This window comes from Quercus lobata, chromosome 7 (genome assembly GCF_001633185.2).
Source record: "Quercus lobata isolate SW786 chromosome 7, ValleyOak3.0 Primary Assembly, whole genome shotgun sequence".
Classification (NCBI taxonomy): domain Eukaryota; kingdom Viridiplantae; phylum Streptophyta; class Magnoliopsida; order Fagales; family Fagaceae; genus Quercus; species Quercus lobata.
In genome coordinates, this window is record NC_044910.1 from 27,479,308 (window position 1) to 27,507,224 (window position 27,917).

A 27,917-nucleotide genomic window follows, 5' to 3' on the forward strand; every position below is an offset into this window, starting at 1 on the left:
AGCCTACCAATGGTGGAAACACAACAAAAACTAGGTGATTATTTTGTCATTCTATTCATTTGTCATGATTTTATCAGTGTGATCCTAGAATTACTCAATTAGAAGTTATGATGACACATGTTGCTCTTTAATTGTTATCATTACCTTGGTCATGGCCCATAATGGGTGTTAGTAGACTCCGTACTACTATCATAGGCATAATTGGAGTTACTCTATCATGCCAAGAATCTCGGCCTTATTCTGTGTTGAGTTACTCTAATTGGAGGGTTTGTCTTCTCTCTATGAATTTCAAAGAACTGAGTATTTTCATGTAGGTAGACAAGGGAATAGGTTAGCACATTTTGTTAGCAAAACATGCTTTTGGTTGTTAATTTATTAACCTAGATTGAAGAGTCTTTACTTCTTAGAGCAAGCTGTTCTCTAAGATGTAACCTTTGTTTTTCCATTTGAATAAAGTTTATAATTTTCTTATTAAAATTTTAATATTAAAAAAAAAAAAAAAAAAAAAAAAAAAACTCAAAAGGTTATGTGTTACACAATTAATAGTTTACGCACAAAACATATCACAAAAGAGTAAAGTATTATACTCAATACCTATATGTGACGTTTTTATATTTTTCTCAATGTTTTAACTTTTAAGATAATTAAAAGTAAAATAAAGGACAAGGATATATTGGTAAGCACCAAGCAGCAAACAAAATGGAATGGATCACAGCAAACAAGTTATTATTACTCACTGGACTGTACTAGAAAAACTCTGGAGACACTTCATTCCAATTTTCCCAGCCCAGCCCAGCAGCTTCAACAGTTCAACACCACCCACCAAAACAAACAAATTTCCAAGACCAAACCAACCTTATCCATGATTTCATTCCATTTGGTTTTCCTCTGTGTCAAATTCCAAGCCCTTCTTTCTTTTCCCTAATGCCTTTCGACATTGAAATAGCTTAGCTTCGTTCCCATACATATTAAAAAGTAAGTATCTTTGACAATAATGTCAGCCTCATCCCTCTTCTCTATGGCTGTTGCTACAACCACAGCTTCTTCCTCCTCTCTCTGCAACAACCTCTCTTTCCCTCACTCTCCCATCCCCACTCCCACTCACACACACTTCCCATCAAAACCCAAACCTCTAAAACCCCTTAACCTCAAAACCCACCTCTACAATTTCCCTCCTTTACCTCTCATCTCTCTGCCACACTTTCACCGTGCTGTGGCTTCATTCGACGACTTAGAAACCGAAAAGGAGAGCCAAAGCACAGAACAACAAGACCCAGAAGCAGAATTCAGTGAAAATCAAGAAGAAGAAGAAGAAGAAGAAGAAGAAGAAGAGGAAGAAGAAGGAGAGCAGCAAAAGGTATTTGGTTCTAATGAAGAAAGGAGGCTGTACGTGGGGAATTTGCCATATTCTATGACTTCTGCTCAATTGGCTGAGATTTTTGAACAGGCTGGACATGTGGTTTCTGTCGAGGTTTGTGATTCTCTCAATCTTCTTGTTTCACTTTCAGTTATTATTTTCTCCAATGTGATCTTAGGATGTTTGTTGGTTGTGTTGGGTTTCATTTAGGTTGTATATGATCGAGTTACGGACAGGAGTAGAGGGTTCGCGTTTGTTTCAATGGGAAGTGCTGAAGAAGCTAAAGAGGCAATTCGCATGTTTGATGGTTCTGTAAGTAGTAACATTTATTTTAACTTAATGAAAGATTATTAAGTTTTAATTCTGTTGGGTTACAAATTTATTATTAGAAACTAGCCCACATATAGCATTACTCTTTTTTGTCACCCATTCCTAAAGCTAGTAGGTTAATAGAGTTTTTGCATTTGTTTGTAGTGTAACTATAACATTGATAGCAGTAGAACCTTGTTAAAGCAAAAGAATGCTCAGTTTGTCTGAACTACATGCAAGCATAGTTGAATTACTTGGATTTATAGTAATGTGGTTACCATACCAGGATAGAGGCTTTCTTTTCTTTTCTTTTTTTGAGAAACAATAGAGGCCTTCTGTGTTGCCTTTAGTTGTAGCATAGGGATCATGGAAAATTAGCCACAAATGATCATTTCTCTGCTTTGCTAATAGAATCATGGATAGTCAATAGAATTCTACCTTTGTCATTAAATGGCTTCAACATAGACCCAGTGGTTCGTTCTTAAATTTATTTCTTGTCCAACCATGCTTGTGACACACCTACAGGCTGTAGAATAAGTCATGTTGTTCTCAGTGAAAGCAGTCCAAATTGGATGGTTTTTTTTTTTTTTTTTTTTGAAAACAACCATGTTTAATTGAAAATAACTCATGGAAGCCTTACCCTGAAATGGCAACCTGAGCACATATAAACTCAATAGAGCCTCAATCAACTGTAGCGATAACGTTTTTCGCATTAAAGTTGTTTGTGTGTGTGGAGTTGGCAGATGAAAAAAAGTATACCAATATATGAAAGTCAGCAAATATTTGCATATGAAAAAAAAAAAATAAAGGATTAACTTAAAATTGTGTGTGTGTGTGTGTGTGTGTGTGTGTGGCTGGGTAATACGTTTCCAATTTCAACATGAACTTTAAAGTAAAAACTGTCAAAATAATTTGCAGAAGCTTTCAAAAGCTAAGAACACATGAAGAGAGGAGAAAGTTAATGTTGTTCTTAATGATTCTGATGGTTTGACAGCAAGTTGGAGGCCGAATTGTTAAGGTGAACTTCCCAGAAGTGCCAAAGGGAGGTGAAAGGGAAGTAATGGGGCCGAAGATGTGGGGCACCAACAGGGGCTATATAGACAGCCCTCACAAGATCTATGCTGGAAACCTTGGTTGGGGCCTCACTTCCCAGGGTCTAAGAGATGCTTTTGCAGATCAGCGAGGCCTATTGAGTGCCAAAGTCATTTATGAGAGAGACACAGGAAGATCACGTGGTTTTGGGTTTGTCTCTTTTGAAACCACCGAGGATGCAGAATCTGCATTGAGTTCCATGAACGGAGTGGTAAGATAAGCTTGGCTACTGACTTTACAAAAGTGAATCGTTCTAATGATGAATCAATAATAACCTGTTTTTTATGTAATTGTGAAATTAGGAGGTTGAAGGGCGGCCTTTACGATTAAATATGGCTGCACAAAGGGCTCAGTCTGCTTCTCCACCGGTGGTGGAAAGAAATGTGGAGAACAATCTTGACAGCAGCAATTTGCTTTCTAGCATCAGCAGCTGAGGGAAATATGTCAAAGAGTGGGTGCTTGGATATGCTTTTGGATAAGTACTGCAAGTAGTGCACCCCTTCTGCTTCCAGAACCTTACTCTTTGTAGTCTCCAAGTCTTCCTCCGTGAACAAATTTGAGTATTGAAATAAAGCAGGTAGAAGGAAAAGCTTGTGGTAGCAGTCCTTTGTGGTGAGATTATAATTCCAGGCTGTACAGTGTTGTATGAGAATTTAAACACTGAGTAAACTTCTCCGGCAAAAAGTCATTCTTCCCCCTTGACCATAAGGCTCCAAATTGTAACTATGGCTGAGTTATTCGCAATGTACTAAAGCTGAACTGCCTAAACTGTCCTTCTCAAAAGTAGAATTATTGAATAATCCATTGATGAATATAATTGTAAAATAGTTTACGACAAGCCCTAGTTGCTTACCCAAAAAATCCCCCCTAATTTGTTGTTATTCTAGAATCTGGATTGATGATGCAAGTTCATGTATGTTGCAAACTTTCCTAACTACAAATCCTTGATTCAACAGGTACATATCACTATAACCCATCCTCCTAAGTAAATAGTCTTTCTACGAAACATATTCTTGAGTTAAACTAACAGGCTAAATTGATCAATGTCCGAAAGTTTCAGAGAGATCTTTTCCATTATATAACCCAGAGATTCCCAACTACTTTATAATCATCCTTAACGAACCAAAGACGTTCCCACTCTTTAGAATTTATTTTATGCATAGACTGTAATTAGGATAAAGCCAAATCTCTACTTTGAAGCAACTTTTATCTCCCTTCTGTATATTGCTGCTCTTCTATATTATAAATTATAACAGTAGACATCAGTAAATCACAAAACTCATTCACAGGTGGAGATAATAATATGACAACCTGGGTCAAGCACAGATATCTTGTTCGCAAGAACAATGATCATGAGCACTTTGCACTGCAACCATTACAATTTCAGAATATATCTAACCTTTTTAACAGTTTGGTAGACAATGAAAAGATTGAAAGCTTCGGTATTCTGAATTCCAAAACTCAAGGTAGTTAGCAAATAGTATACAAATTTAGGTGTAACTCTCATGACAGATCCCCATCCAAGAAATTCCTTTTCAATATTCAGAATATTACCGGAGAGTCTGAGACTTGTTGCTTTCTCAGTAGAGTGGAGGAGTAGAGGAACTGACCAGTCTTTGTCATGAAGAAATATGATCTCAGCATAGTCTCCTAATAACCTAAGAAGTTGCTTCACTTATTAGAATCATCACCACCAGCAAGGATAGCATCTGCCGCAGAATCCAAGTCATGAGGAAAGAAAACCCTGCACAACAAGATGGTCTCATAAAGTGAAACAATGAATGTCTGCACTTGCAAACAAAATAAACCATGTCAATAAAGCAATTCTGGTGGCAAACAGAAAATATCACTCTCAGGTTACTCTTAACATGAATTATTTAGTTGGAATTAATATTTATTAAAATTATACAGACACACACACACACACACATATAAAAATATTTATAAATAAATAAAAGGGCATTCCAAGCACAGAGAATTATTGATTAAATTAATGGTACAATCTGATATTCCCAAAAAAGAGTCATTGATCAGCTATAATAGTAAAATTGGTTAAATATCCACATCTAAGTAATAAGCAGTTCTATCATTCTGTAAGAGTCCAAGATCTAGATTAACAGAATTACCTGCATGTGTTGTGGTACAACGTCCTGCTGAACTGATCTAAATCCAGGACACCTTTACAACCAGCCACCACCTCCAGAACTTGCCTAAAATGCCATGAAACATATTGTCTCAAGAAACAAGTAAACAATTAAAAAATTACTTTTCTTTTTCTTTTTCTTTTTCTTTTTTTGATAATTAAAAAAAATTAATTACTTTTCTTTTTCTATAGGAACAAAGCTTTATTGATCATTTTAATTTTTTTTTCCCCTTGAAAAATGTCATTTATTAACTCTATATGACATCTATCCATAAAAAAATTCAATAAGTAATATAATTCATCTGAAAAGAAATGACATTAAACAGGTTATGACAAAGCGCTAGGGAGAATAAAATCACTAACCGAACTAAACAGGGTTCATTGCGGCCTTTCACAATGCACTCCTGATCATACTTTTCTTTTTTCTTAGAGGGCCAGACAGATTTTACAAAACTAATCCCAGCATGAGTATTCTTGATTTCACAATATGGAGAATCTGTCTCGATCATCATTCTCTCCATAGGAATGCCCCTCACAACCTCAAGATTCTCAGTTGTCTTCAGAGAGCAACCATTTACTCCTGTTCAGTACCAAAAACTGAGTAATAGTTATGACATTGGCCAGGACATGTAACCAGTGATAGATTCAAAACAAAATCCAATGTGTGAAACTTTGGGGGATCCCTCGGGGAGAGGGAGGTGGGGGAGGGATCAACAAGTTTCCAAAAATGCATAAATAAAAATTTGAAGTGTTATTTCAGACACAAGGAAGAAGCAGATTTTATATCTGTAAACTGTTCTGTAAGCAACATACAAAATATGTGTTGGAAAAATAATATCGTTTCTTCAACCCAGCAAAAGACTAACTTAGATTCAATGCCTGACTAACAACGAGTAGATGGATGTTGATTTGGTCAAGCCTGGTCAGCATTTCAGATGCCAAACTCTTGCCCCCCTCAATGCTCTGTAAACATATCTATTTAAGGATTTTTTTTTTTTTTTTTTTTTTTTGGTCAACAACCTTCCAGTTTTCCAATTCACAGTTCTCCTCAAACTTAATTTTCTCTTTCACAAATTGTTCATTGAGAGGTTCGAAGCCCCTAGACAATAATCGCAGACATAATAAATTAGTTTATCTCATTCTCAAAACACCCCACACATTTGTCTAGCATCTTATCTTAAAAATAAATAATAAATAAAAAAGAATGAAAAGAGAACTTTCGAACTGGGCACTTACATCTGAAGACTGATAATAAAAAATAAATAAATAAATAAATAAAAACCAGAACAACATTAATGAATTCCTCTAGAAAGATTTACGCATGACAGCTCACCTGATGAAATTTGCAATTAGCAGAGTAAAATCAACCATTTAGTGTGGTTTCTAGAGAAGACAAAACCTAAGATGAGACTCATACAGTTCCTTACATGACCACCTATTATAACAGATATTATGTAATTGCGTTCACTACAAAGATATTGAAAAGCTGGTAAACAGATACACTTTCACCTATATACATATCACTGAATGAAAGAAGCTTGTCACGATCTTCTGCACTACCGGTAAATGAGTGGGTGACTCCAGCACTAAACCTGTGAAACAAGCAGAAGAAATGCAATCAAGCCTACAAACATCAGCATAACAAGATGCCATAAAAAAATGCAACCAAAACCTGATGTGGGATACACTAGGAGATTTTTGTTTTAATTTAATATTATTTATTTTTGTAAGTTAGTTGTATTTTTTGTTTTAGGTCCTAGTATTTTATTAGGCTATTAGTATTTTAATATTTGGAAGTAAGGTTATTTTTGTAATAAGGCAATTAGGGTTTCCTACGCCAATTAGAATTAGGGCTTATTTTTCCCTATATAAGCAAACTATTGTACTACTTTTGGAGATGATTAATATTCCGATGAATGAAAAAAAATGGCCTTTTGGTTTACTTGGACTGGTGTTGACTCTAGTCCCACCCTAGATGCTGATTGACTCCTAGTGGATTTCTCCACTTGGTGCTGACTCCAAGTTAGGCCTAGATGCTGACCACTAGGTCATATCCATTTATTTTCTTATCTTTCAATTTTACTGTTTAATTGTTCTGGTTGTCCTGCATCAAAACCCTTCAAAGCTTATTATGTACCTTAATGGTGCAAATAGGATTATACAAAGCTAAAACTAGTAACAATCTTAAACCAGCACATTTGATTTATGGGGTTCAGAAATTGCACCTAAACTTATTTTTCTCTAGAATTTCACAGAAATCTTCAGCAGCTGCACGCATATGAAGAAACATGGGCAGCTTTGTAGTATATGCCAATTCGAACTGCTTCTCAAAATACCTAGCTTTCACAATGCAGAAAATTTAAGCAAAATAATTATTTGATAGGAGCATTGAAAACTTTTAACCCCCCCAAAAAAAAAAAAAAGGAATAAAAGGGAGACAAATAAATATACTTGCGCCCGCTTACTTCTTTTGAATCTCTGCCGGGCAGAAGTGAAGCCTGTCATAGTCCAATCCACATTCACCAATTGCGACCACCTAATTCAACATTAAAAATAATATATAAGTTACAAGAACATAAAACAACTATCATCTAATTGAAGATTATCCACACATCATATTGCAAACTTCTGCACCTACATAAGTTGCATATGAATTGACAATTGAATGTATGACAGAGGTCATACATATTTGATATTTTTATAATTAAAAAAATAAAAATAAATAAAAGAAGAAGAAGAAGAAGAAGACAGTAGAAGGTCATTCTTTTGCATGCAATTATCTTACCAAATAGCCATGCCCCAAGAACAATTAACACCTAAACTTCCATAATGCAATCAGGAGCACAAGAGAAGGATTTACTTTGATTGTCCATCAAAGCCTAAGTTTCTTAGAGGGAAACAAAGGAAAAGCCTCTTCCTAGGTGCTTAAGCAAACCCTAAGTTTTTACAAACTATTGAGCCAAAGGCTAATTTTTTTCTTTCTTTTTTTTTATTGAAAATAAAAGTCTAGCTGTTACCTCAGACCCCTTTTTTATATGAGTAATAAAGAAGCGTAAAATGATAAGGCTATCCAAAAAATTACAATGGTAAGCTTAAGTGATCCATAAACTCAACAAAAGTATTACAAGATATCCCCCAAGCTCAGTACACCATTCAAATAAGACACGTAAAATACCACACTTATGCTTTGTTTAGCAGGGAGGATAGAAAAGTGAGAAAAAATAAAATGTAGAAGGATGGATAAATAAAAATAATTATAATAATTATAAAATAAAAATAAAAATAAAAATAAAAAAATTCAGTGAAGAGATTAATATTTTCCAGTATGTTTCAGTGTTTGGTGGGATGGATAGAAAAATGGAGAAAACAAAGCATTTTGCATTAAATTCCTATTTTATCCTTGTATTGAATTGTTTTTAATAGATGAGGGATAATATTGTTGAACCTGTAAGATACTTTCTTTCCTATTTTCCTTCCATTTCCAGAACTTTAAAATTGTGGGCCTAAATAAAAAATAAATAAATAATCATCTCGCTTTTTTTTCTATCCTTCCACTTTTGTACTTTCCAAACAAGAGAGACTATCAATTCATCTTACATTTTTCTCTTCCCCTTATTTATCCTCTCACTTTTCCACTCTACCAAACGCACTCTTAAGCAAAATAACCAATCTCTCCACACCCTCACAACACCTAGGACAAAAGAGGAGTCACATTCAACGTGATGCCTATTTTTATGCCTTCCATTCAACCCTTTCCAGCAACAATAGGCATCAATCACCTTCTGTGGCATCACCCAGGCACCCCAAAGACCAAGAAATAGAGGACCAAAAATTATGAGCAACAAAACAATGAAGCAAAGGATGATACACTGATTCGCAACTGACTTGCACATATAACACCAACTGAGCAGTGATGTATTCCTTTTAATAACAAAGTTACTGCCCACACAAAAAAGCCACTTTCTTAGGCACATTATAAATCCAAGTGCCTTTCAATAGAAAAAGCTTTCTGCTAGCATCTATCAAACGTTCATAATAAGAACATACGCTAAATTCACAATTTCTATTTGGAAGCCATCCCGTATAGTTAGTGCCTCTAGAAAGTGCAAAAGTGAGTTTAAAGTAACAACAAATCCATTAGTATATCCACCCTTTCCATCTCCTAGTCATGAAAACTATGAATAGATCTCATATTCTGATAGCGAGGCCCATGCTCACCTCTAACACTCACCATACAAGACATAGAAGCATCCTTATTCTTTCTCAGCAATCAAATACAGATCCGGATACATCTCCTTGATAACCCAATCACCACACATTATGTCATAATTTAATCCCCTTACTATAACTTACCTTCAAAAAAAACAAAGTAGATAATTTCTTCCAACCAGCTTTGATTCCCTTTTATAGGCTACACTCGTGAGGCTTTCAGATAACTGCCAACATCCACTTGTTTTTTTATAGGTATGTTTGAGACAAGTAAATACTAGGTGGCACACAGTATTTCAATCTAAGCGGTGAAATTTAAATTTTCTATCTCCCCCAACCCACAAAAATTTTCCATTGAATCTTGATGCAGGACAAAGGGAACAAAACATTTTAGATTTGGAAATCCTGGGTCAGGTCTGGCAGTTCCTGGATAGCTTGAGTTTGAGGAATTAGGGATAGGGTTTGGTGGGAAGAATGCTGAAAGATGGTAAGGAATATAGGGATTCTAATGGTGAATATTGTAGAATTTGGGGATGAAACAAAGAGGAAAAACTAAGGTTTGGGTTTCTGCTCGAGGGCTGTGAATAGTGTTTTAGCTCTTTATGGGATATCTGGGGCTATTTGATGGATAGCTGTTTTAAGTTTTGAAGTTTTCAATTTTATGGTTTAAAAGGTTACAAATCATTGTGTGCTTGCTAGGTTTCAAGTTGTTGGAAGTTTAAGGGCAAAAAAGAAAAGGAACAAATTCTAGGCTTCACACCTGGGATTTCCTTGGCATCACACCTCGGGGAAGGTTGTATCACACAAACCTCAAATACAAATTCATAGTTTCTAAAAATTTAGAAAAGTTATTTCCAATATCTAGTGGAACTTTATTTCTTGACCCCTAATAAGGGTTGGACTCCTTGGCCTTTTACTAGTGAGGCCAAACTAAACAACTAAACTCAAATAATACCTAAACAAGACCCAATGGACTAGTAGAAGGGTCCATTCCCCACAGACCAAAAAATAAAAATTTAACGCTACCACGGACACTTTAAATTAAATGTAAGTGTAAGAAATTTGACCATAACTAATTTAATGCCCAAAAACATAATAAAATAAAACTCCTAATCTACTAGCTTATTATCGTCCAACATGTTCCATATTAATGCTGGAGTAGCATCTAACATGTGCCAGATTTAAGGATGGTGGGGTCGCATACGGTCTCTTTTATAGTCACACATGTTCTTTTTCATGGTCGCATATGGTCTCTTTTATAGTTACACATGTTCTTTTTCATGGTCGCAAACAGTCTCTTTTATAGTCACACATGTAACATGTTCTTTTTCATGGTCAATCCATCTTTTTACAAGAATAAAAAATAAATAAATAAACCCAAAAATCCTAGAAACAATTGATCATGACCACTAATTTAGACTAATCCTAACCATGCATAATACAAATAAACCAAATATAACTCAAACCATAAATAACCTAAAATAAACTAGGTTACTATAGTGCCACATGAATAGCATCTGTGAATGGTGCCACTACATAACACATGGACTTTTTTTTTCCATCTTTTTCTAGTGTCATTTCTCCCCAAGTTGGACAAAACCCATCCTCTAGTTTGGCTTCAATCTTCCACAATTTATTGTAACCCCAAACAATGCCTTCCATCCATTCTTTCTATGATATCCCACCACAAATAATTTACTCCGTCATGTTGCACAACTTTATTTCTCTTTATTTTACTTTGTGGGCAGTTTGTGATAAAAGAAAAATAAGCATAACCATCATTGAATTCCACGCAGCTCTCTTCCAAAATATGATCACTACCATCTTTGCTTCTTTACAATTTTTTTGAATTAACTCCCTTGTCATAAAATCTTCCCAATTTTCATCATACATAACATTTTCCATATAATGCAAACAAGGCACATCATACAATACCATCATCGCGAGATGACAAACCATCAAATTGTCCCAATTTTTTATCATGTGGACTTTCATCAAACATAAACATGTGCATGAAACCTTCCATGTACTAAAGATGTTTAAGACTTGCATCAAATACATCACTCTCTTGAAAGGTTTCTTTAACATGGAATAAAGTATGCACCTTCACCAAATCGTCATAGTTAAAGTAGCCATAGTAGATCGGTGGAGAACCTTAGAACAAACTTCAATTTATAATTATCTTCCATTCTGCCTGGTGCCGCATATTATAATAGTACAACATCCTAAGTGGAGCCTACTTTCTCCTAATTCATAATCTTAATCCTTGAGACCATCTTTGAGTATATTTCAAACTTATTTCAAAATCTATATGGAAAAGCTTCCAATTCATCAAGCCACTTAGGTAACTAGTTCAATCTTTTTCAACTTTTACAATCTTCTTTATTACAAAGTAATGGATTGTCTTTAGCTATGATACCAACTGATGTAGTCAAGAGTGTGATGAGACAAGGATTTACTTCGATTGTCCACCAAATCCTAAGTTTCTTGGAGGAAAACAAAGGAAATCCTCTTCTTGAGTTAATATTCAAGCAAACCAAAGTTCTTAAGGGAGCTTTTAAGCCAAAGGCTAGATTTTTTTTTTTTTTTTTTTTTTGACAGGTAAGCCAAAGGCTATATTTTTATTGATGATAAAAGTCAAATCGTTATGATAATCTCATAATCTTCTATTTACATGAAGACAAAGCCCTGAAAATCATCGAAACAATCTATCACAAACCTTATTCAAACTAATCCTATCCATACATAATAAAAATATAACAAAATACCAAAATACTCTTAAATAACCTAAAATAAAACCAGGTTGCTACAGTAACACATGAATAGTACTCGTGAAGAACCAAACTGCTCTAATAACCCATTAAATTTTTTTCAAATTCCTTCCTACATCATTTCAACTTCTCCAATAACCCGTGAAATGGTTTGGTCATGTTCAAAGGAGAGTGATTAATGCACCAACAGGAAAGAATGAGTTGATTCAAGTTGAGGGAACAAAAAAAGGTAAACGAATACCAAATATAATATAAGGAGAAGTAGTAAAAAATTATGTATCAATTAAAGAAGTAATAGAGAGTATGACTTCAGAAAGAATAGAATGGTGGAAAAGAATGCACATGGCTAACCCCAACTAATCTATTGAGGATCCATAGTGAACCCCAAAAAATTGAGACTAAGACTTGGTTGTTGTTGTTGTTGTTCATATCTACATAAGATGCAATTGAAGTACCATTTGTGCCATTAATATCCATATCTCAACGAAACATATCCAACAAAGTGCTTTATAAAGAAGAAACACAAAAAATTTATAACATAAATCATTTAAAACTTTAACATATACATACATACAGATACTTGATTTGGAAATTCAAGTATATATCGTAAATGATCTGTCACAAGCCTTGCAGCTCAGTGACATTGTCTACTTTCCTTAGAAGGAGAACCAGGGTTTAAATCCCCTCTCCTTGTTTTAACTATCAAATTATCAAAAAAAATTGCATATCATCTATACTAGAAGTTTCTGATCAAAACAATATGACATACCTTCCCCTTCTCAATCCCCTCTTTGGCCAATGACAAAAGAGCCTGAAAATGTTTTTCTGGATCCCCATTTTCTTCAAACTCCTAAACAAAACACAATATCTCACAATGACAAACTTTGATTACCAAACTATGCCATTAAACTCATAATTGGTATACGTGGTGAAAAAACAATTAAGTCACAACTTCAAGGAACAATAATCAACCTTGCATCTTGTTGGGTGCACACCAACCGTACAAAAGAGCCTCCCTGTGACAAACAATGAACCATCAAATTGGTGAAAACCCCATTTTGAGAAACATATACAAAGTGTTCATAGCCCAAAAACAAGAAAATGTGAGGTATATCTATAAATATTGTTAACAAACCATCCGTTTCTGCAATTGCAAGAGCTTCCTTTGATTCTTCAAGTGACCCACCAGTCACCTACACCACAAACAAACCATATTGAACACAACAATAAACCCAATTGAATTCATAACTAGTATTTCTGAATTTGCTAATTGGCAATTTAAATTTCCCTAATTTCAGTAACTGAAGAAAACTAGTAGGCAAAGAAAAGAAACTTAAACAATAACAATTGAAATCTTTGAACCCCATGTTTTATGGTCCAAATTCCAATGGTTTCCCCAACTTCACTAAGCCCATCAAAAGTACTATAATAATCAAAGAAGTCGAAATTCAGTCATTTTGGTCCTTACAGATACTTAGGAACCAAATTATAGACAATGTTAAAAACAACTTGTGCACCAAAAAATGCAAAAGGCAGTGTCCAATAAGACTTACGATGATTCGGTCGACGCCGGCACTCCAAGCCCTGCTTAAAACCGAGGCTATATCCGATACGTGGCATTGCTTGCCATTGTAGATCCCTTTGAACATTCCATCTGTTGTTTGAAACTCGAATTCATATTTGACTAAGGAAAATACTAAAGAAAATTGAAGTTCAAAACGTGTTTGATGAAATGCCTGACTGACCTGTGAAGTTAACGGCTATATCTGTTTTCAATTAGAGCGAGTCGAAGAACGCAGAGTGAATGAGAAATGATTAGTTGGAGCTTAATAAGAGAGAGAATGATTGATTATCGTATTGCATTACAAAAAGTGGGGGGGGGGGGGGAGTTGAAGAGTTACTTGCCTATCATTCGCACTTTCGCCATTGCTGAGCTCAAAAAGAGTTGGAAGATTGACCACTTCGGGTTCGGGCAGACGTAAGACGTTTTCTCCCATTTCAGCAGATTAAAGGGTGTTTGGTTCATGGGTATGAAAACATGTGTTTTGTAATTTGACACGTGTGGAAATATACGTGTAAGGGCTGTTCATCAAACCACATCAACCGCACTAAAATTGCTCGCAAAATGACATAACTGCATCGCACTGCAGGTAATAGTGTACCGCACCATACCACACCGCATGGTACAGTGCGGTTTGCGGTTTTATAATAAGAAAATCGTACTGCACCCTCTCTATATATTAATATATTTATTTATTTTTAATATTAAATATATTATTAATAGTTTAATAACCCTAGAAAAAAAAAATTTAATAACCCTAGCAAGTGTTGACTAGAAAAGCCAACCCAAAATAAAGAAAAACTAGCTTAATAATTAAAAACTTGGCCCAAAAAAAGGGAAAAATTAGTTTTGGGCCGAGTAGGAAAAGCCCAAAATTTGAAAAATATACCGACTTCAAACCACATCTTATACATAGTATCGCATATGTGACTGTAAAAATGAGGTGCGGTGCAGTTATGGCTTTGGTTAAACTCTAAACCGTACCACATCGCACTGCACCGCACATGTGACCGCAAAAACAAGGTGCGGTGTAGTTATGGTTTTAGCTAAACTGAACCGCAAAGTGCAATGCTAAAAATGGCTTAAAATCGCACCGCGAACACCCCTATATACGTGGATGAAAAAGTGTATAGAAATGCATGTAATATTATTTAAAAACTGAAAAAGTGTGTTTGAGTATATACCAAACACCCCCTACCAAAGACCCATAAAAAAAAAACCCATAAATTAATTACCTAGTAATTTTTTTTTCCAAATAATAGCCTATTATTATATGGAAAATGCTAACAAGTGTCCTTAAGGCATTAGTTAACGATTTATTTTAGGAAAATTTTGACATTACTTTTATGAAAAATGAAAAAAAAAATGTCAAAATATTAATTGCTTTTTTTTTCCCATAAAAAAAATTTTATATTAACCAATACCCTAAGGGCACTCGTTAACATGACTCTTATTATATTAATTATTATTTAAATATCTCTTATTTATACATAAAATATACTTATATTTTAAATACTATATTAGTTTTTTTTTTTTAATATGGAACAAAAGATTTGATAGAATACCAAAAAAAATCATCAAATCAATGTATAAAAGGGATGTCTAAGCCATCCATGGAACCGACCCACCCATCCAACCGGCCAAATCTAACCCAATGCAGGTGATGGTCAACAATGGGTCTCCACCCTCAAAAACAGATTCTAGCATGTCGATTAGCGAGTCATTTGATGAAAATCTAATTCCAACTGACCCAACTGATCTCCACCCTCATAAGCCGTCATTCTCCGTCGGTATGAGGCTTTCTCCAATCAAATTTAGTCCATATCTGATGAGATCCGAAAAAAAATAATCTCGTATAGATCTAAACAAATTTGATGTGATCTCACAAAATCCAGTGAGTTTCAGCCATATCTGTTATTCCCATACTCTGACCGATACCAAAAGAGACCCGAGTCGCTCGAACTAACTTTGCTTCTTAGTCAAGCAGATATTGTTCTTGGGATTCGAAGTGATTGAGTCAAGTCTGGATTGGGCACAAACTTGATCCAACCTAACCCATAGATAGCCCTAAGTGTTTATGTTTTTAAGTTATATTCATCCTTTTAATATTCTTCAAACATTTTTTTTTTTAATTTTTTCAAATAAATTAGAAATTACCAAGTTAGAGTATATTAACAGTTTTAAATTTTATGAAACATTTACAAATTTACTTAAATTCTATATAATTCAAAAAATAAAAATCACTTTTCCTACTTAATCATATACAAGTCAAATATTAGAAAAATTAAACAATAATAAAAATTAAATGAAAAAATTTAAACCTTCTATCACTTTTTATTTTGTATACAAGATAAAAATTTTACTCTAGTCTAATCTAAATGTATATTTGTGTAAAACTCGCTCCTGAAAACTTAAACCCTGGCCCTTACCTCTACACATATACAAGCCAAATATTAGAAAAATTAAATGAAAACATTTAAACCTTCTATCACTTTTTTTTTTTTTTTTTTATACAAGATAGAAATTCTATTATAACATAACCTAAGTGTATATATGTGTGAAACTTCCTCATGGAGACTTGAATCCTAACCCTAATCTAAGTGTATATTTGTGTAAAGCTCCCTCCTAGAGATTTGAATCTCGACCCTTATCTCTCACACTTCATAAGCACTTGTACTTGTGGAGGGAACATCGCACCAAAGGTGTGCGATGATACATTTTTTTTATATTAACACCGTTAAACATTATGTGACCAACTAGTTTAAATGAAATACCTCGTTAGGTTCTACACTTGTATGGATACTGCTGTACTAGGCTACTAGCTAATTCAATGTGGGTTTGGCATTTGATTATAAACTTTCTTTTGCTTAGTTTATGTATTATTTGTGGGTCTTATGCTACTTTTTATTTAAGCTTTATTTTAAATAATTTAAGGTTACTTTTGGAAACTTAGATTTGGATTTGAATTTGAATTTTAAATTAATATATTTGAAATGTCTTGATTTTAAATGAGATATTTCAAATTCAGTATTTTAAAGATTTTAAATCCTTGGGGGATTTGTCAAATCCAAATTCTCGACTTTTTTAAATTGTCCAAACAAAATATTTGGATTTTAATTAGCCAAATCCAAATCCAAATCAAAGTCCAAATACCAAAAATCATGTCATCCAAACGCACCATAAATTTCATCTTTTTATAAATAAGCTAGCCTTTAATTTTTTGTATTACATTATACACATAAGTAACAAAAAATAAGAAATTTTGAAACAGACACTCAATATGTTGTTTTTTTTTTTTTTTTTTTTTTTTTTTGTCAAATAAGGGTCTATTTGGGATCTACTTATTTTGCTAAAATTGAAAACTTTTTATTAAAAGTACTATAGATAAAGGTAAAAGTTAGTTGAAATAGTATAGTGAGACCCATGAATAGTACCAAAAAATGCATTGGAACCTATGAATAGTAGCAAAAATAAAGTTGAATAGTAAAATCAGTTGGCAAAATTAATCATGCCAAACAGACATTAAATGTTTTAGATTCAAATTACATTAACCTTATGTTTTAAAGAGTAATCATCATAAAATAAATTTGTAGATTTCAAATGTTTTTTTTTTATTTATTACATTATACAAATAAGTTATGAAAAATAAGAAATTCTGAAACAAGCACTCTATATGTAGTTTTTTTTTTGTGTGGTCAAGTTAGTGTTTTAGGTCAAAATATATTACACATAATAGATTTCAAATGTTTTTATTTTTATTTTTATTTTTTTATATATAAGATAAAAATTACACTCTAGTCTAATATAAGTGTATATGTGTGTGAAACACTTTCCTGGAGACTTGAGCTATGGCCCTTGCCCCCTACATCGTACAAGCACTTATACTTGTAGAGTAACCATCACACTAAAGGTGTGCGCTGATATAGATTTCAAAGCCGAGCCTTGTTGGTTTTTCTCTCCGCACACACACACACACAAACAAACAAACAAAAAAACAAAAAGGTAAACGTAAGCTACATTTGGATAGCACTTAAAATGGCCTACGTTTGGAGTTTAGCGTTTTAAATAGTGGGACCCACGGCTACAGTGGGTCCCACGACAACTATGCATATGACAGATCAGGCAAGTTTCTAGGTCCCACACGACATTATTCACATTTAAAAACTATTTTGCTACAGTATTTTCAGTAATAAGTTTTTAATTTTCAGCAAAAAGCGTTATCCAAACACACTCGTAGTGTTTTAAAAAATAATAATAAACAACAGTAATTATCCTAAAAAAAAAATGAATAAAAATAAATAAAAAGACCAAACACGCCCTAGGGTTTCCCCAACCAGGCAGAAAATCCAGTTTTTAAAAGCCCCCACACCGCCATGCCTCTCATTAGCGTTCTCTCTCGTTCTCCAATCTCTTGCTCCTCCTTTTGGTCTCATAAACAAACTCCAATCCCTTTTCTCCGTAAGCTCAGAAAATACCACTTTTGAAGCTAATGCTCGCTATATGTGCTTTGTCTAAACCTCTTTTCACATTAGTATATCGCTATATGTATCTGTCCTAGCTAGGTTGAACAATAAAAATTGAGGTATATTATGAGACCTTTGTCTTTCTCTTTAAGGTTAATGTTTTCGCGTATGAATAATTGTTTTTACGACTTGTAGATTTTTTGTTATTGCTTTTATTTGAATTTTATTTCCCTGATTTGGGCATCAGTGATGAGTAGATTCCATTGTTATCCTTGCACTTTGATTGCTTGTGAAGAAAATTATGGGGAAATTTCTATCTGAGATGCTCTTCTTTCATAACAGAAAAAAATTTATTGGATTTTTGTTTTGTTTTTGGTTATATACTTACATTTTAAATCTTATTTCTGTTTTTATGGGTTTTGCATATTTTGCTTAACTTAAATGGATCACTGATGTTAGTAAAAAACTGCGTTATCTTTCTGCAATTTCCGTAAAGGGATTGAAGATAATTATAATTTACTGAGATCCTCTGTGCATTACTTAATCATATTTTTTTCACATTTTAATGCATTCATTGTGGCTATAGACTTACTATTGTTTTAATTTGTATCATACTTGCCTTAATTTTTGTCGCGCATACATTTGTTTGTGATAGTATTTTCTATTTAGTTGCAAGTTAGGGAGTGGGCAATTTTCTGATCCTTTGGCATTGTAGTTATTGTAAGTTTAATCAATTCTGCCGAAGCATCTGAGTATTTTTCTGGGGTGTGTTTAAAACTTGTTAAATAAGCGCATCTCCGTTTAATTGATTCATTGTTGTGAGGTAACACGCTTGGCAATCATTTTTATTTTCATTTGCTTCTTTGCTGAACTGGTCTTGGTGTATATAGATGGTTTTCCTCTGTTTACCTTTGTTAAATTTAATAATACATTTAGCGAATCTCAAATCTTTATTGATATAAGTTTAACCCATCTGTTCTTCTCTCAAAATTACATGCAGTGCATCATTGTTCAAACTTTGTAAATATCACTTTATGGTTGTGCTTTTAGTAACAGCACAAGCAAGAAAGCATCTTGGCTGATTTCTTAAGCATTAACTGTCAAGAAAGTAGTTAGAACAATCCGTAAAGTCTAGAGTGGCTAAGCCACCATTACCCTGCTATCATGAATATCAGCTCCTATGCATTTGTGAAGGGGTCTTTTGATTGAAATTTTCTAAACCTTTCAGTTTTACACTGGGTTTCCAATAGTCATCTTGAAGAGTTGTTTCTCTTTATTCTCTCTCAAGCAACTCAATCCCAAACCCATTTTCTTTCAAAGTTCCTTAGCTATTTCCCACCACATCATAGGACAAACATGACGTGTTAACATTTGTCTGTCTTCATCTCGAGTACTAGTTACTTCTAGGCTGCAGCAAATATGTCTACTTTTTATATATAAAGTCACGAAATTAAGCTTCTATCTCAACCTTATTGTGGTGGTTGCGAGACTGAATTTCAGTGTATGCACTCTGCGTTGTCTCTCTACATCTTATATGAAATGAGTTGAAGTTAGATTATAATGAAGTCCAACACGGACTTGAGTGGTAAGTCATTTTTATCGCCAATCTTCTCCTTAGAAGATGAAAAAATGACCTGGAGATATGGATCTCCATATTTGTAATAGCAATGTAAAAAGAAATATTTGAATAATTTATTCCATATAAAATGAAAGACATATTGGGGAAATGTTCAGTGTTGTGCTTTCTAGACTGACTTAATTGGGTTGGATCTATATCCCTCAAATATGTGAAAAGATATGAAGCCCATCATATATTGGCCTGATATCTTGCACTTTCTCTAACCTTTATTTGGTTGCAACTAATGTTAGTTCTTATTTTAATTGTGTGACACATAATCAGCTGAAGAATCATTGTCTGCAAATTCAATCGGTGGTTTGGCTTTTGGAAAGAAACTTCTCCACTTACAACCCCCCCCCCCCCCCCCGCGCGAAAAAAAAAGAAGAAGAAGAAGAGGGTGAGGATTGATTCATATCAGAGACTTACTTACCTTTGTGTTTTGTATATTTTTCTTATTTATAATATTTTGTAAGGCATTTGTTAAATTGATGTTTTTTCATGCTCAGCCATCGGCACAAATGTATCATTATTGGATTAATGATGTTTAGAAACTGCGTTATCTATCTGTAATTTCCTACATGGAATTGAAGATAATAATAACATTCTGAGACCCAGTGATTTTAAAAATAATATTTTGTCATTGCTATTTTTCTTCTACAAATTCTTTTTCCCTGGTTTGATTTGTTTTTAAAGAGTTTTGAAGTTACTTGTTATATACTTGTATTTTGCAAATGTCAGAATATCATTATCTAGAACCATATCAGATGGAGCAGTTTGTATTAGTATCAGTTTTACTTTTATCACATGGAAGTTGCATAAACATCTAACAAAGCATTTTAACACGTTTAGTGGCTTGATGATCTTTTATGTGGCTTTTATTTCTGTTTCATTGCAGTTCCACAGATATGGTTACCTGGTGTACTTAGGTTTTCCAAACAATTTTGTAGGTAAAGCTTCATTTATTTCTTCCAATGTATTCTGGTGTAAAGATGGGGTTGACTGTAATTCTGTAAAGACTATCTATCTCTCTCTCACACTCACTCTTCAGATCCCTGAGTTTGAACTTGGAAGAGGGTTCCCTTGAAAGAAAAATTCATGAGTTTGAAGAAAAGTTTTTTAGTTGAAATGCTGCAACTGTTAACCCGTAAATTGTTCATTTTTTAATAGTGCTAAATCCTATAAGATATGAATGGAAATTGCGCCGTTCAAGTTGCTTGACTAGTGTTTTTTAATTGCATTATCTTATTCTGATTCGTTTCTCTACATCAGCTACTTGTGCTTGCAACAACCTGTTGTCTTTGGACCACCAGGATTGAGCTTTACATGTGCCATTATAAAAAAAGACTTGGACTCTGAAACAATGTCAGAGTGTGACTAAGGCCATTGGTGTCACGTGAACTTTACAATTAAAATACGTATAAAGCTCATGTTTGATTGTGTATGGCTTCATTTATGATATTAGGGGTTGTTTCATTCATGCACTTAAAAATTGAAAATTGTTATTTGAAAAGATGTGTAAAAATATATATGAGTTAAAAAATGTATAAAAATATATGTAATGATGTTTAAAAATTAAAAATGTGTTTTAGTTAATGTACCAAATGGGACCTAAGTTTTCCAGGCTGTATTTTTTATCTGAGCTTTTGTATCTTGAGTTTTACCCCACATGTGCTTCTTCACATGCAAGAGCGTCGTTATCAATTTGGTAAGTGCACCTGCAGATTCTGCACATGCTAGCTTCTTGTAATTAATATGATACCAGTAATATATATAAGTTAAGTGGGGCCTTTGTTCTTTTTTGCTGCCTTGAGATTTTCATTCTCGGTATTTTATATTGTCTGAATTTTTTATTTTTTATTTTTATATGGAAGAAGTTATCAGATGCCTAACATCTTTTTAAAAAAATACATTTTAAGAAATTTATTATTGAAAGAAAAACAATTAATGTTTTTAATAGTTTTTTTATTTCTTATAAAAGTGATTCAAAACTTTTTAAAAATAGTTTATAACAATTGTTCTAAGAGCATTTATTAATATGAACTTTTATTTTATTTATGAGAATTCAGAAAGATTCAGATCTAAATCTTGGTGGTTAGATTGACAATGGGATAAAGTGTGTAATGGTTGTTCAGAGTGACTCAATACAATAACATGAATCTATAGCTACAAACTAAACAGATGTAGTAAACAAAAAATTATACAAATTCCTCTATGAACTTGGCTTGTCTAAGCCAGTTGAAAGGTCCATAAAGAGTTCTCTCATACAAGAACTAGCAGTTCAACCTAACATTCCTCGTTTATAATTTAAGAGGGATAATGGTTTCATCACCAAAAAAAGAAAAAAAGAAAAAAAAAAAGGTAGAGGCATGATGGATGTGGAATGATTGGCCAATTTGGCCAAGTCAGAGCACTGGTATGGATTTGAAAATATTTAATAAGAAAATTGTGAAATGCATTTTAAATTGAGTTTTTATTTTTACTTTTTTAAAAGATATAAAATGATTTAAAACTTATGACGCCACATTTCATAATTATAAATACTATTTACCACTTGTTTAATATACAATGAGATTCTTTTTGGTGTAGAATAGGTTGTCTATGGGTTGGGGTTAACGTGACAATCGACCTAGTCGTGCCCGGTCTAAAATTACCCAACTTGTTGCTAATGGTGGGTACAGTACACGGATCACAACCACCACGATGTGGAAGTTCCAACAATTGGATTGATCAAAATTACCTCAAAATTGGTGGAGTCAATGCATTATGGTAGACTTGACATGTCTGATGGAGACTCGCTAGCTCTAGTCTAGATTTTGCCAAATGTGACGGACAACTTGCTAGATTTATGAAAATCAGCAACACGCAACAAATAACGATTGCTCAACGTGAAGGGAGGAGGGGGAAAATAACAATACTTTCGAATGGGTTTGTCAGACTTGGATTTCAGATGGGGAAACCCATCACTCTACCTGATATTATTGAGTTTGTGCAGGAGAGATCTGTTGTGGACCAAAATTGTGATTGAGGGTCTATTTAGATATCGCTTATTTTTTAAAATTGAAAATTTATTGTTGAAAATACTGTAGCAAAATAATTTTTAAACTATAAATAGTACTTGTGGGACCCAGATTTATTGACTCTTGCTGCGTTTTCTGTATTTGCGAGTCCCATGAACAGTGCGCAAGACTCAGGGAAAAACGCAAAATGCCTAACAAATGCACACTGAGTGTGAGTTTAGCTTCAAATTAAAAAGTCAGTTTATTTTACTATTCAGTTTATTTTTGCTATTATTTATGAGCTTCATTGCACTTTTTGGTATTATACATGGGTCTTACTATACTATTTCAGTCAACTTTGATCTTTATTTACAATTCTTTCAGCAAAAAATTTTCATTGCAGTACTTTAAGGTATGTTTAGATACCGTTTATTTTGCTAAAATTGAAAACTTATTACTGAAAATACTGTAAATAAAGGTAAAATTTAGTTGGAATAGTATAATGGAGCTTATGAATAGTACCAAAAAGTGCAGTGAGGCCCATAAATAGTACCAAAAAATGCATGAACAGTACCGTGGGACCCACCAATTTTTCAACGAAACGCAAATTTTTTTCATCTCCAACGCAATCCAAACACATGCTTAATGAGTTGTGCTAGGACTACCAAAAATGACACAAATTTGTGCCAAAATTCACCACATGGCGAGTTATAACTGGTGAAGAAGTGTCTGTGATTCATGTGGGGACACACTTTCACCAATTACAACTCGCCACGTAGCGAGTTATGGCACAAAGTTGTGCCATTTTCGATGGTCCCAACAATTTCTATGTTTAATTAGGTTTTCTCTAACGGTAAGTGGTTTTCTATATTGTTCGAGTATGGGTTGGATAACCCTAGTATAAACAGTGTTCAATCCAAGCCCTTTGCATTACATATTTTATTACTAGGGTTATGATTGGTTATAGAAGAATGGGATGATAGAAAATGTTGAAACTTTAAAGGATAGAAAGTGGGAGGATAAAAATTATGTGCATTTTCCATCATGTGAGTATGGTAGAGCGGATGGAGAAGTGAAAAGATAAATAGTAAATTTCTATTATACCCTTATTTTTAAGCCTCTATTTGGTTAGGGTGATTTGAGGGGGAATAGAAAATGGGGAGGGGAAAATATGGGGATTTTAGGTAGGAGGGTTGTTTATTTGAGGGGAAAAGAGGATGAGATTTTGGTGGGGAAAAGAGATTGTTTTTCCCCTAGGCCCACAAAAAAAAAAAATGTCATCCCCCCTATGTCTTCCCTCCATTGTGCGTGTGCTAGTATTGTTGTTATGAGTTTTTTCCCCCTTATAAACTATTTAAAATTTTGTTTTATATAATAGAGACACAAGAGTAAATTTATATAAATTATATTATTTATGGTCAGTTTGAATACTGACCCATTTTAGCAAAATAATTTTTAAATATATGAATAGTACCGTGTGACCCATTTTTAATGAAAGTTTTGTTCAAAAAATAAGTTTGTGAGTCTTGTGAACAGTACACGAGACCCACTAACAGACACTGGACATAGCTGAAAAATCATTTTAGTTGCATCCAAACATTCACTTATTCTCTATTTTTTTTTTCTCAATAAAAAAAAAAAAGTTTTCTATCCCTCCACTTTTCCATACTCTCAACCAAACATACGAGGGAAAACTAAATTTTTTTATCTCACTACTTTTCTATCCTTTTACAATTTTTCCATTCTTCCATTTTTTCACCCCAATCAAGCAAAATATTATATAAAAATGAAAAAGCGGAGGGGGTCGGGTGGGGTTTGTTTTGTATTTTTCTTTGCAATGCCATTTTATTTTCTCTTTTCACTTATTTTGGAGAGAAAATAAACGATGAATCTAGGTGAAAATTATACCCAACTCATTTTCTTTTCTCCCTCTTTTTATTCTAACCAAACACATCACAATTTTCTCTCACTTCTCCTTTCCCTATCTTCCATCCTCTTACTTTTCACCATCACCAAACATAATGCAAACGACCTCCTGAAACTCCTTTTTAGCTAGAGGTACCAAATGTTACATGATTAGGTGTCCATAATCACACTATAACAATGTTATGTTTTGTTTATGAGTAATGCTAGAAATGTAACAAAAGTTCATAATTATCAGAAAATACACAGTAGCCCATCATCTCATACATGAGTTTGCCATGATAAGAAATTTAAATTTTTTTAATACTAATTTAAAAATATTATGAAGCTATTATGAATTTCGTTTTAAATGGTAACATCATTATGAGTTGGCCCCACCTCTTTTTTAATTTCAATAACAGTATTAGTTTCCTTTTTGACTAATGACTTTTTTTTAAATTTCAAATTTTCAATTAAAAGAAAAGAAAAAGACGCCAGCTCTGTATTACGAGGCTCCCTCTGTCCTTTTCCCCAACTCAACAAACATATTAATGAAACCCTATGCCCCATCTCCATCCAGCTGTCTCTCACAAAATTCAAATTTCAAAATTTGTTAGTAAAAAACTAAAACGTAAAATAATAAAAAAAACCATCCAGCTCAATCCGACCGTTACTTTCAACTCCGTTTAAGCTTCCACGCAAATCATTTCCTTTTCTCACTCCCGCTTCTCATTCAAACCCAAAATAAAATAAAAGAAAAATAAATAAATAAAAAAAGAAGGAAAATAATTGAGCCGGTAGAGACGTAAGACTACACTTTCTATAAAGACCCTTCTTCTCCGTCCCCACACTTCCATCCATTTCTCACAAAAAAAAAACACTCTCTCACTCACTTTCTGCTTTATTTTCTCTTATTTGAGGAAAACTTTTTTCCCAAGAATTTGAATTCCAAAGAAAAGAGAAAATGCGTGAGATTCTTCACATCCAAGGTGGGCAATGTGGGAACCAGATCGGAGCAAAGTTCTGGGAAGTGGTGTGTGCCGAACACGGCATAGATCCAACCGGGAAGTACCAGGGAGACTCAGATCTACAGCTCGAGAGAATCAACGTTTACTACAATGAAGCAAGCTGCGGTCGCTATGTTCCTCGTGCTGTTCTCATGGATCTGGAACCTGGTACCATGGACAGCATCAGATCTGGTACCTACGGCCAGATCTTCAGGCCCGACAACTTCGTTTTCGGCCAATCCGGCGCTGGAAACAACTGGGCTAAAGGCCATTACACTGAAGGAGCTGAACTCATCGATTCGGTTCTCGACGTGGTTCGTAAAGAAGCTGAGAACTGTGATTGCTTGCAAGGTCTGGCTTTTGTTTCTCTGTCTTTTTAAGAATATATTCAGTTTTGTTTGTTTGTTTTTATGTTTGGTTTGTGATTTTGGGTTCTGGGTTTTGCAGGGTTTCAAGTGTGTCACTCACTAGGAGGAGGAACTGGGTCTGGAATGGGTACCCTTTTGATCTCAAAGATCAGAGAGGAATACCCAGATCGGATGATGCTTACTTTCTCGGTTTTTCCATCTCCAAAGGTGTCAGACACTGTTGTTGAGCCTTACAATGCAACCTTGTCTGTTCACCAACTCGTTGAGAACGCTGATGAGTGTATGGTTCTTGATAATGAAGCTCTATACGACATTTGCTTCCGCACACTCAAGCTCACTACCCCAAGCTGTAAGATCTGATACCCCCAATTGCTAATCAAGGATCTCTTTTCCTTTATGTGGGTTTTGTGTTTGTGTGTAACTGGTATTAGGATGTCTACATTTGAAATGGATCAATTTGATGGTTTAGATTGAATATTACAAATCTAATGGTAGATCTAGTGTCTCCTCATTTAAAATGTTGAATAACATAGCACTTTGTACACACTGTCAAATCTAAGAAGTACAATATTAATGGTGGAATGGACTCTTTGCATTTCAAGTGAAATGGAGGTGATCCCCTTTTGTGTGATCACTAATTTCTGTCAGTCCAAGCTCTTGGAATCAATTTGTAGTTCAACATGTTACTTGAGTAGGTGGTTCTGAGTTTGAATCGTGTTTCTACTCTACTAGATCCTACTTATTAAGGAACATCCCACTTAGAAAAGTTTTAAGATTTCATTGGTTGATTAAGCTTCTGGGATGATTAGTAATTTATTATGAATTAGGTTACTGAGTATGATTTGTTTGGGTTGGTGCAGTTGGAGATCTGAACCATTTGATATCTGCAACAATGTCTGGAGTGACATGCTGTTTGAGATTCCCTGGGCAGCTTAACTCTGACCTTAGAAAGCTTGCTGTGAATCTAATCCCCTTCCCTAGGCTCCACTTTTTTATGGTGGGTTTTGCTCCTTTAACCTCCAGAGGTTCCCAGCAGTACAGAGCACTTACTGTCCCAGAGCTCACCCAGCAAATGTGGGATGCAAAGAACATGATGTGCGCTGCTGACCCACGACATGGCCGCTATCTCACTGCCTCAGCTATGTTCCGTGGCAAAATGAGCACCAAGGAGGTGGATGAGCAAATGATCAATGTGCAGAACAAGAACTCTTCTTACTTTGTGGAATGGATTCCCAACAATGTTAAATCCACTGTCTGTGATATCCCACCAACAGGCTTGAAAATGGCCTCCACTTTTATCGGTAACTCAACCTCTATCCAGGAAATGTTCCGTCGTGTGAGCGAGCAGTTCACTGCTATGTTCAGGAGAAAGGCTTTCTTGCATTGGTATACAGGGGAAGGTATGGATGAGATGGAATTCACTGAGGCTGAGAGTAACATGAACGATCTGGTTTCTGAGTATCAGCAATACCAGGATGCCACTGCTGATGAGGATGAGTACGAGGAGGAGGAAGAGGAGGAAGTTGATGGCATGTAATGTGATGTTGGTGTACTTGGTATTGAATTGATGTATTGAGTTTTTCATTGTGGGAGAGTATTGAATGAATGCATAAATGCCTGCACTCCTGTTTGCCTGTCTCTTGCAAAAGGTTGTGTGGATTGTTCCTGTTCCAGTAGCCGTAGGTTAATCTTTTTAGCATTACTCAATCTCAAGTTTGCTTCTGGTTTGTTATGTACTTGGGGAGTAGGTAATGGGGTAAAGGGAACAAGGACCCATTATATATGTTTATATGAGATTTTAAGTTGAGGGCTCATTTTCTTTTGTCAATGTTTAAATCTGCTTTTTTGTTCCCCGCTGATTTCTATCATGATACATGGCATATTGCTTTAATTATGCTGCATATGTTTTTGCATACTAGGTAACTTCAACTTGGTAGTGGTACATGGAGGAAAAACGTCAAGTTTAGATAACCAAGTCGAGTTAATCATTGCTAATGCCTACAAATTATAGATGTTAAGGGGAAATTCTGTTATGTTTGAAGTAGATAAGTTCGTAATAGCTTCAATAAAAAGTAAGTTATAGCTTCAATAATTTGATGTTTGGCCATTGCAGTAAGCCAA

At 34.3% G+C, this 27,917-nt stretch overlaps 3 protein-coding genes and 3 non-coding genes across 6 annotated transcripts; 5 read left to right on the plus strand and 1 right to left on the minus strand.

Moving 5' to 3' along the window:
• Nucleotides 1–808: 808 nt before the first annotated feature.
• LOC115952757 (33 kDa ribonucleoprotein, chloroplastic) lies at nucleotides 809–3,596 on the plus strand. The gene is made up of 4 exons (XM_031070000.1): nucleotides 809–1,471; nucleotides 1,568–1,669; nucleotides 2,661–2,969; nucleotides 3,061–3,596. The coding sequence occupies exons 1-4, from the start codon at nucleotides 995–997 to the stop codon at nucleotides 3,190–3,192; spliced, it is 1,020 nt and encodes a 339-aa protein (XP_030925860.1). The 5' UTR covers nucleotides 809–994; the 3' UTR covers nucleotides 3,193–3,596.
• A 428-nt stretch (nucleotides 3,597–4,024) lies between these two features.
• LOC115952756 (putative deoxyribonuclease TATDN1) lies at nucleotides 4,025–13,920 on the minus strand. Its single transcript, XM_031069999.1, has 12 exons — nucleotides 13,787–13,920; nucleotides 13,627–13,647; nucleotides 13,435–13,535; nucleotides 13,017–13,074; nucleotides 12,854–12,897; nucleotides 12,651–12,731; nucleotides 7,367–7,437; nucleotides 7,127–7,237; nucleotides 6,411–6,493; nucleotides 5,265–5,481; nucleotides 4,885–4,968; nucleotides 4,025–4,502 (listed from the first exon to the last, which is right to left on the minus strand). Exons 1-12 carry the CDS (start codon nucleotides 13,905–13,907, stop codon nucleotides 4,430–4,432), a joined length of 1,065 nt encoding a protein of 354 aa, XP_030925859.1. The 5' UTR covers nucleotides 13,908–13,920; the 3' UTR covers nucleotides 4,025–4,429.
• A 4,222-nt stretch (nucleotides 13,921–18,142) lies between these two features.
• LOC115954361 lies at nucleotides 18,143–18,233 on the plus strand. The gene has a single exon (XR_004083898.1). It is a non-coding gene; the product is annotated as a small nucleolar RNA snoR26 (small nucleolar RNA).
• A 112-nt stretch (nucleotides 18,234–18,345) lies between these two features.
• LOC115954363 lies at nucleotides 18,346–18,436 on the plus strand. The gene has a single exon (XR_004083900.1). It is a non-coding gene; the product is annotated as a small nucleolar RNA snoR27 (small nucleolar RNA).
• Nucleotides 18,437–20,051: 1,615 nt separating this feature from the next.
• Nucleotides 20,052–20,139, plus strand: LOC115954362. The gene has a single exon (XR_004083899.1). It is a non-coding gene; the product is annotated as a small nucleolar RNA snoR27 (small nucleolar RNA).
• Nucleotides 20,140–25,224: 5,085 nt separating this feature from the next.
• On the plus strand, nucleotides 25,225–27,647 carry LOC115954083 (tubulin beta-2 chain-like). The gene is made up of 3 exons (XM_031071947.1): nucleotides 25,225–25,779; nucleotides 25,876–26,145; nucleotides 26,657–27,647. The coding sequence occupies exons 1-3, from the start codon at nucleotides 25,386–25,388 to the stop codon at nucleotides 27,331–27,333; spliced, it is 1,341 nt and encodes a 446-aa protein (XP_030927807.1). The 5' UTR covers nucleotides 25,225–25,385; the 3' UTR covers nucleotides 27,334–27,647.
• The last annotated feature ends 270 nt before the right edge of the window (nucleotides 27,648–27,917 follow it).

Bases quoted from the DNA above. Each gene is read 5' to 3' on its own strand.
- LOC115954083 (XM_031071947.1), top strand. From the start codon at position 25,386: ATGCGTGAGATTCTTCACATCCAAGGTGGGCAATGTGGGAACCAGATC. The intron at 25,780-25,875 runs GTCTGGCTTTTG...TGGGTTTTGCAG, and splicing joins GAACTGTGATTGCTTGCAAG to GGTTTCAAGTGTGTCACTCA. The intron at 26,146-26,656 runs GTAAGATCTGAT...GGGTTGGTGCAG, and splicing joins CAAGCTCACTACCCCAAGCT to TTGGAGATCTGAACCATTTG.
- LOC115952756 (XM_031069999.1), bottom strand. From the start codon at position 13,907: ATGAACCAAACACCCTTTAATCTGCTGAAATGGGAGAAAACGTCTTAC. The intron at 13,075-13,434 runs GTAAGTCTTATT...TTTGTGGTGTAG, and splicing joins CCGGCGTCGACCGAATCATC to GTGACTGGTGGGTCACTTGA. The intron at 7,438-12,650 runs GTATGTCATATT...ATGTTGAATTAG, and splicing joins AGGGGATTGAGAAGGGGAAG to GTGGTCGCAATTGGTGAATG.
- LOC115952757 (XM_031070000.1), top strand. From the start codon at position 995: ATGTCAGCCTCATCCCTCTTCTCTATGGCTGTTGCTACAACCACAGCT. The intron at 1,670-2,660 runs GTAAGTAGTAAC...ATGGTTTGACAG, and splicing joins TTCGCATGTTTGATGGTTCT to CAAGTTGGAGGCCGAATTGT. The intron at 2,970-3,060 runs GTAAGATAAGCT...TTGTGAAATTAG, and splicing joins TGAGTTCCATGAACGGAGTG to GAGGTTGAAGGGCGGCCTTT.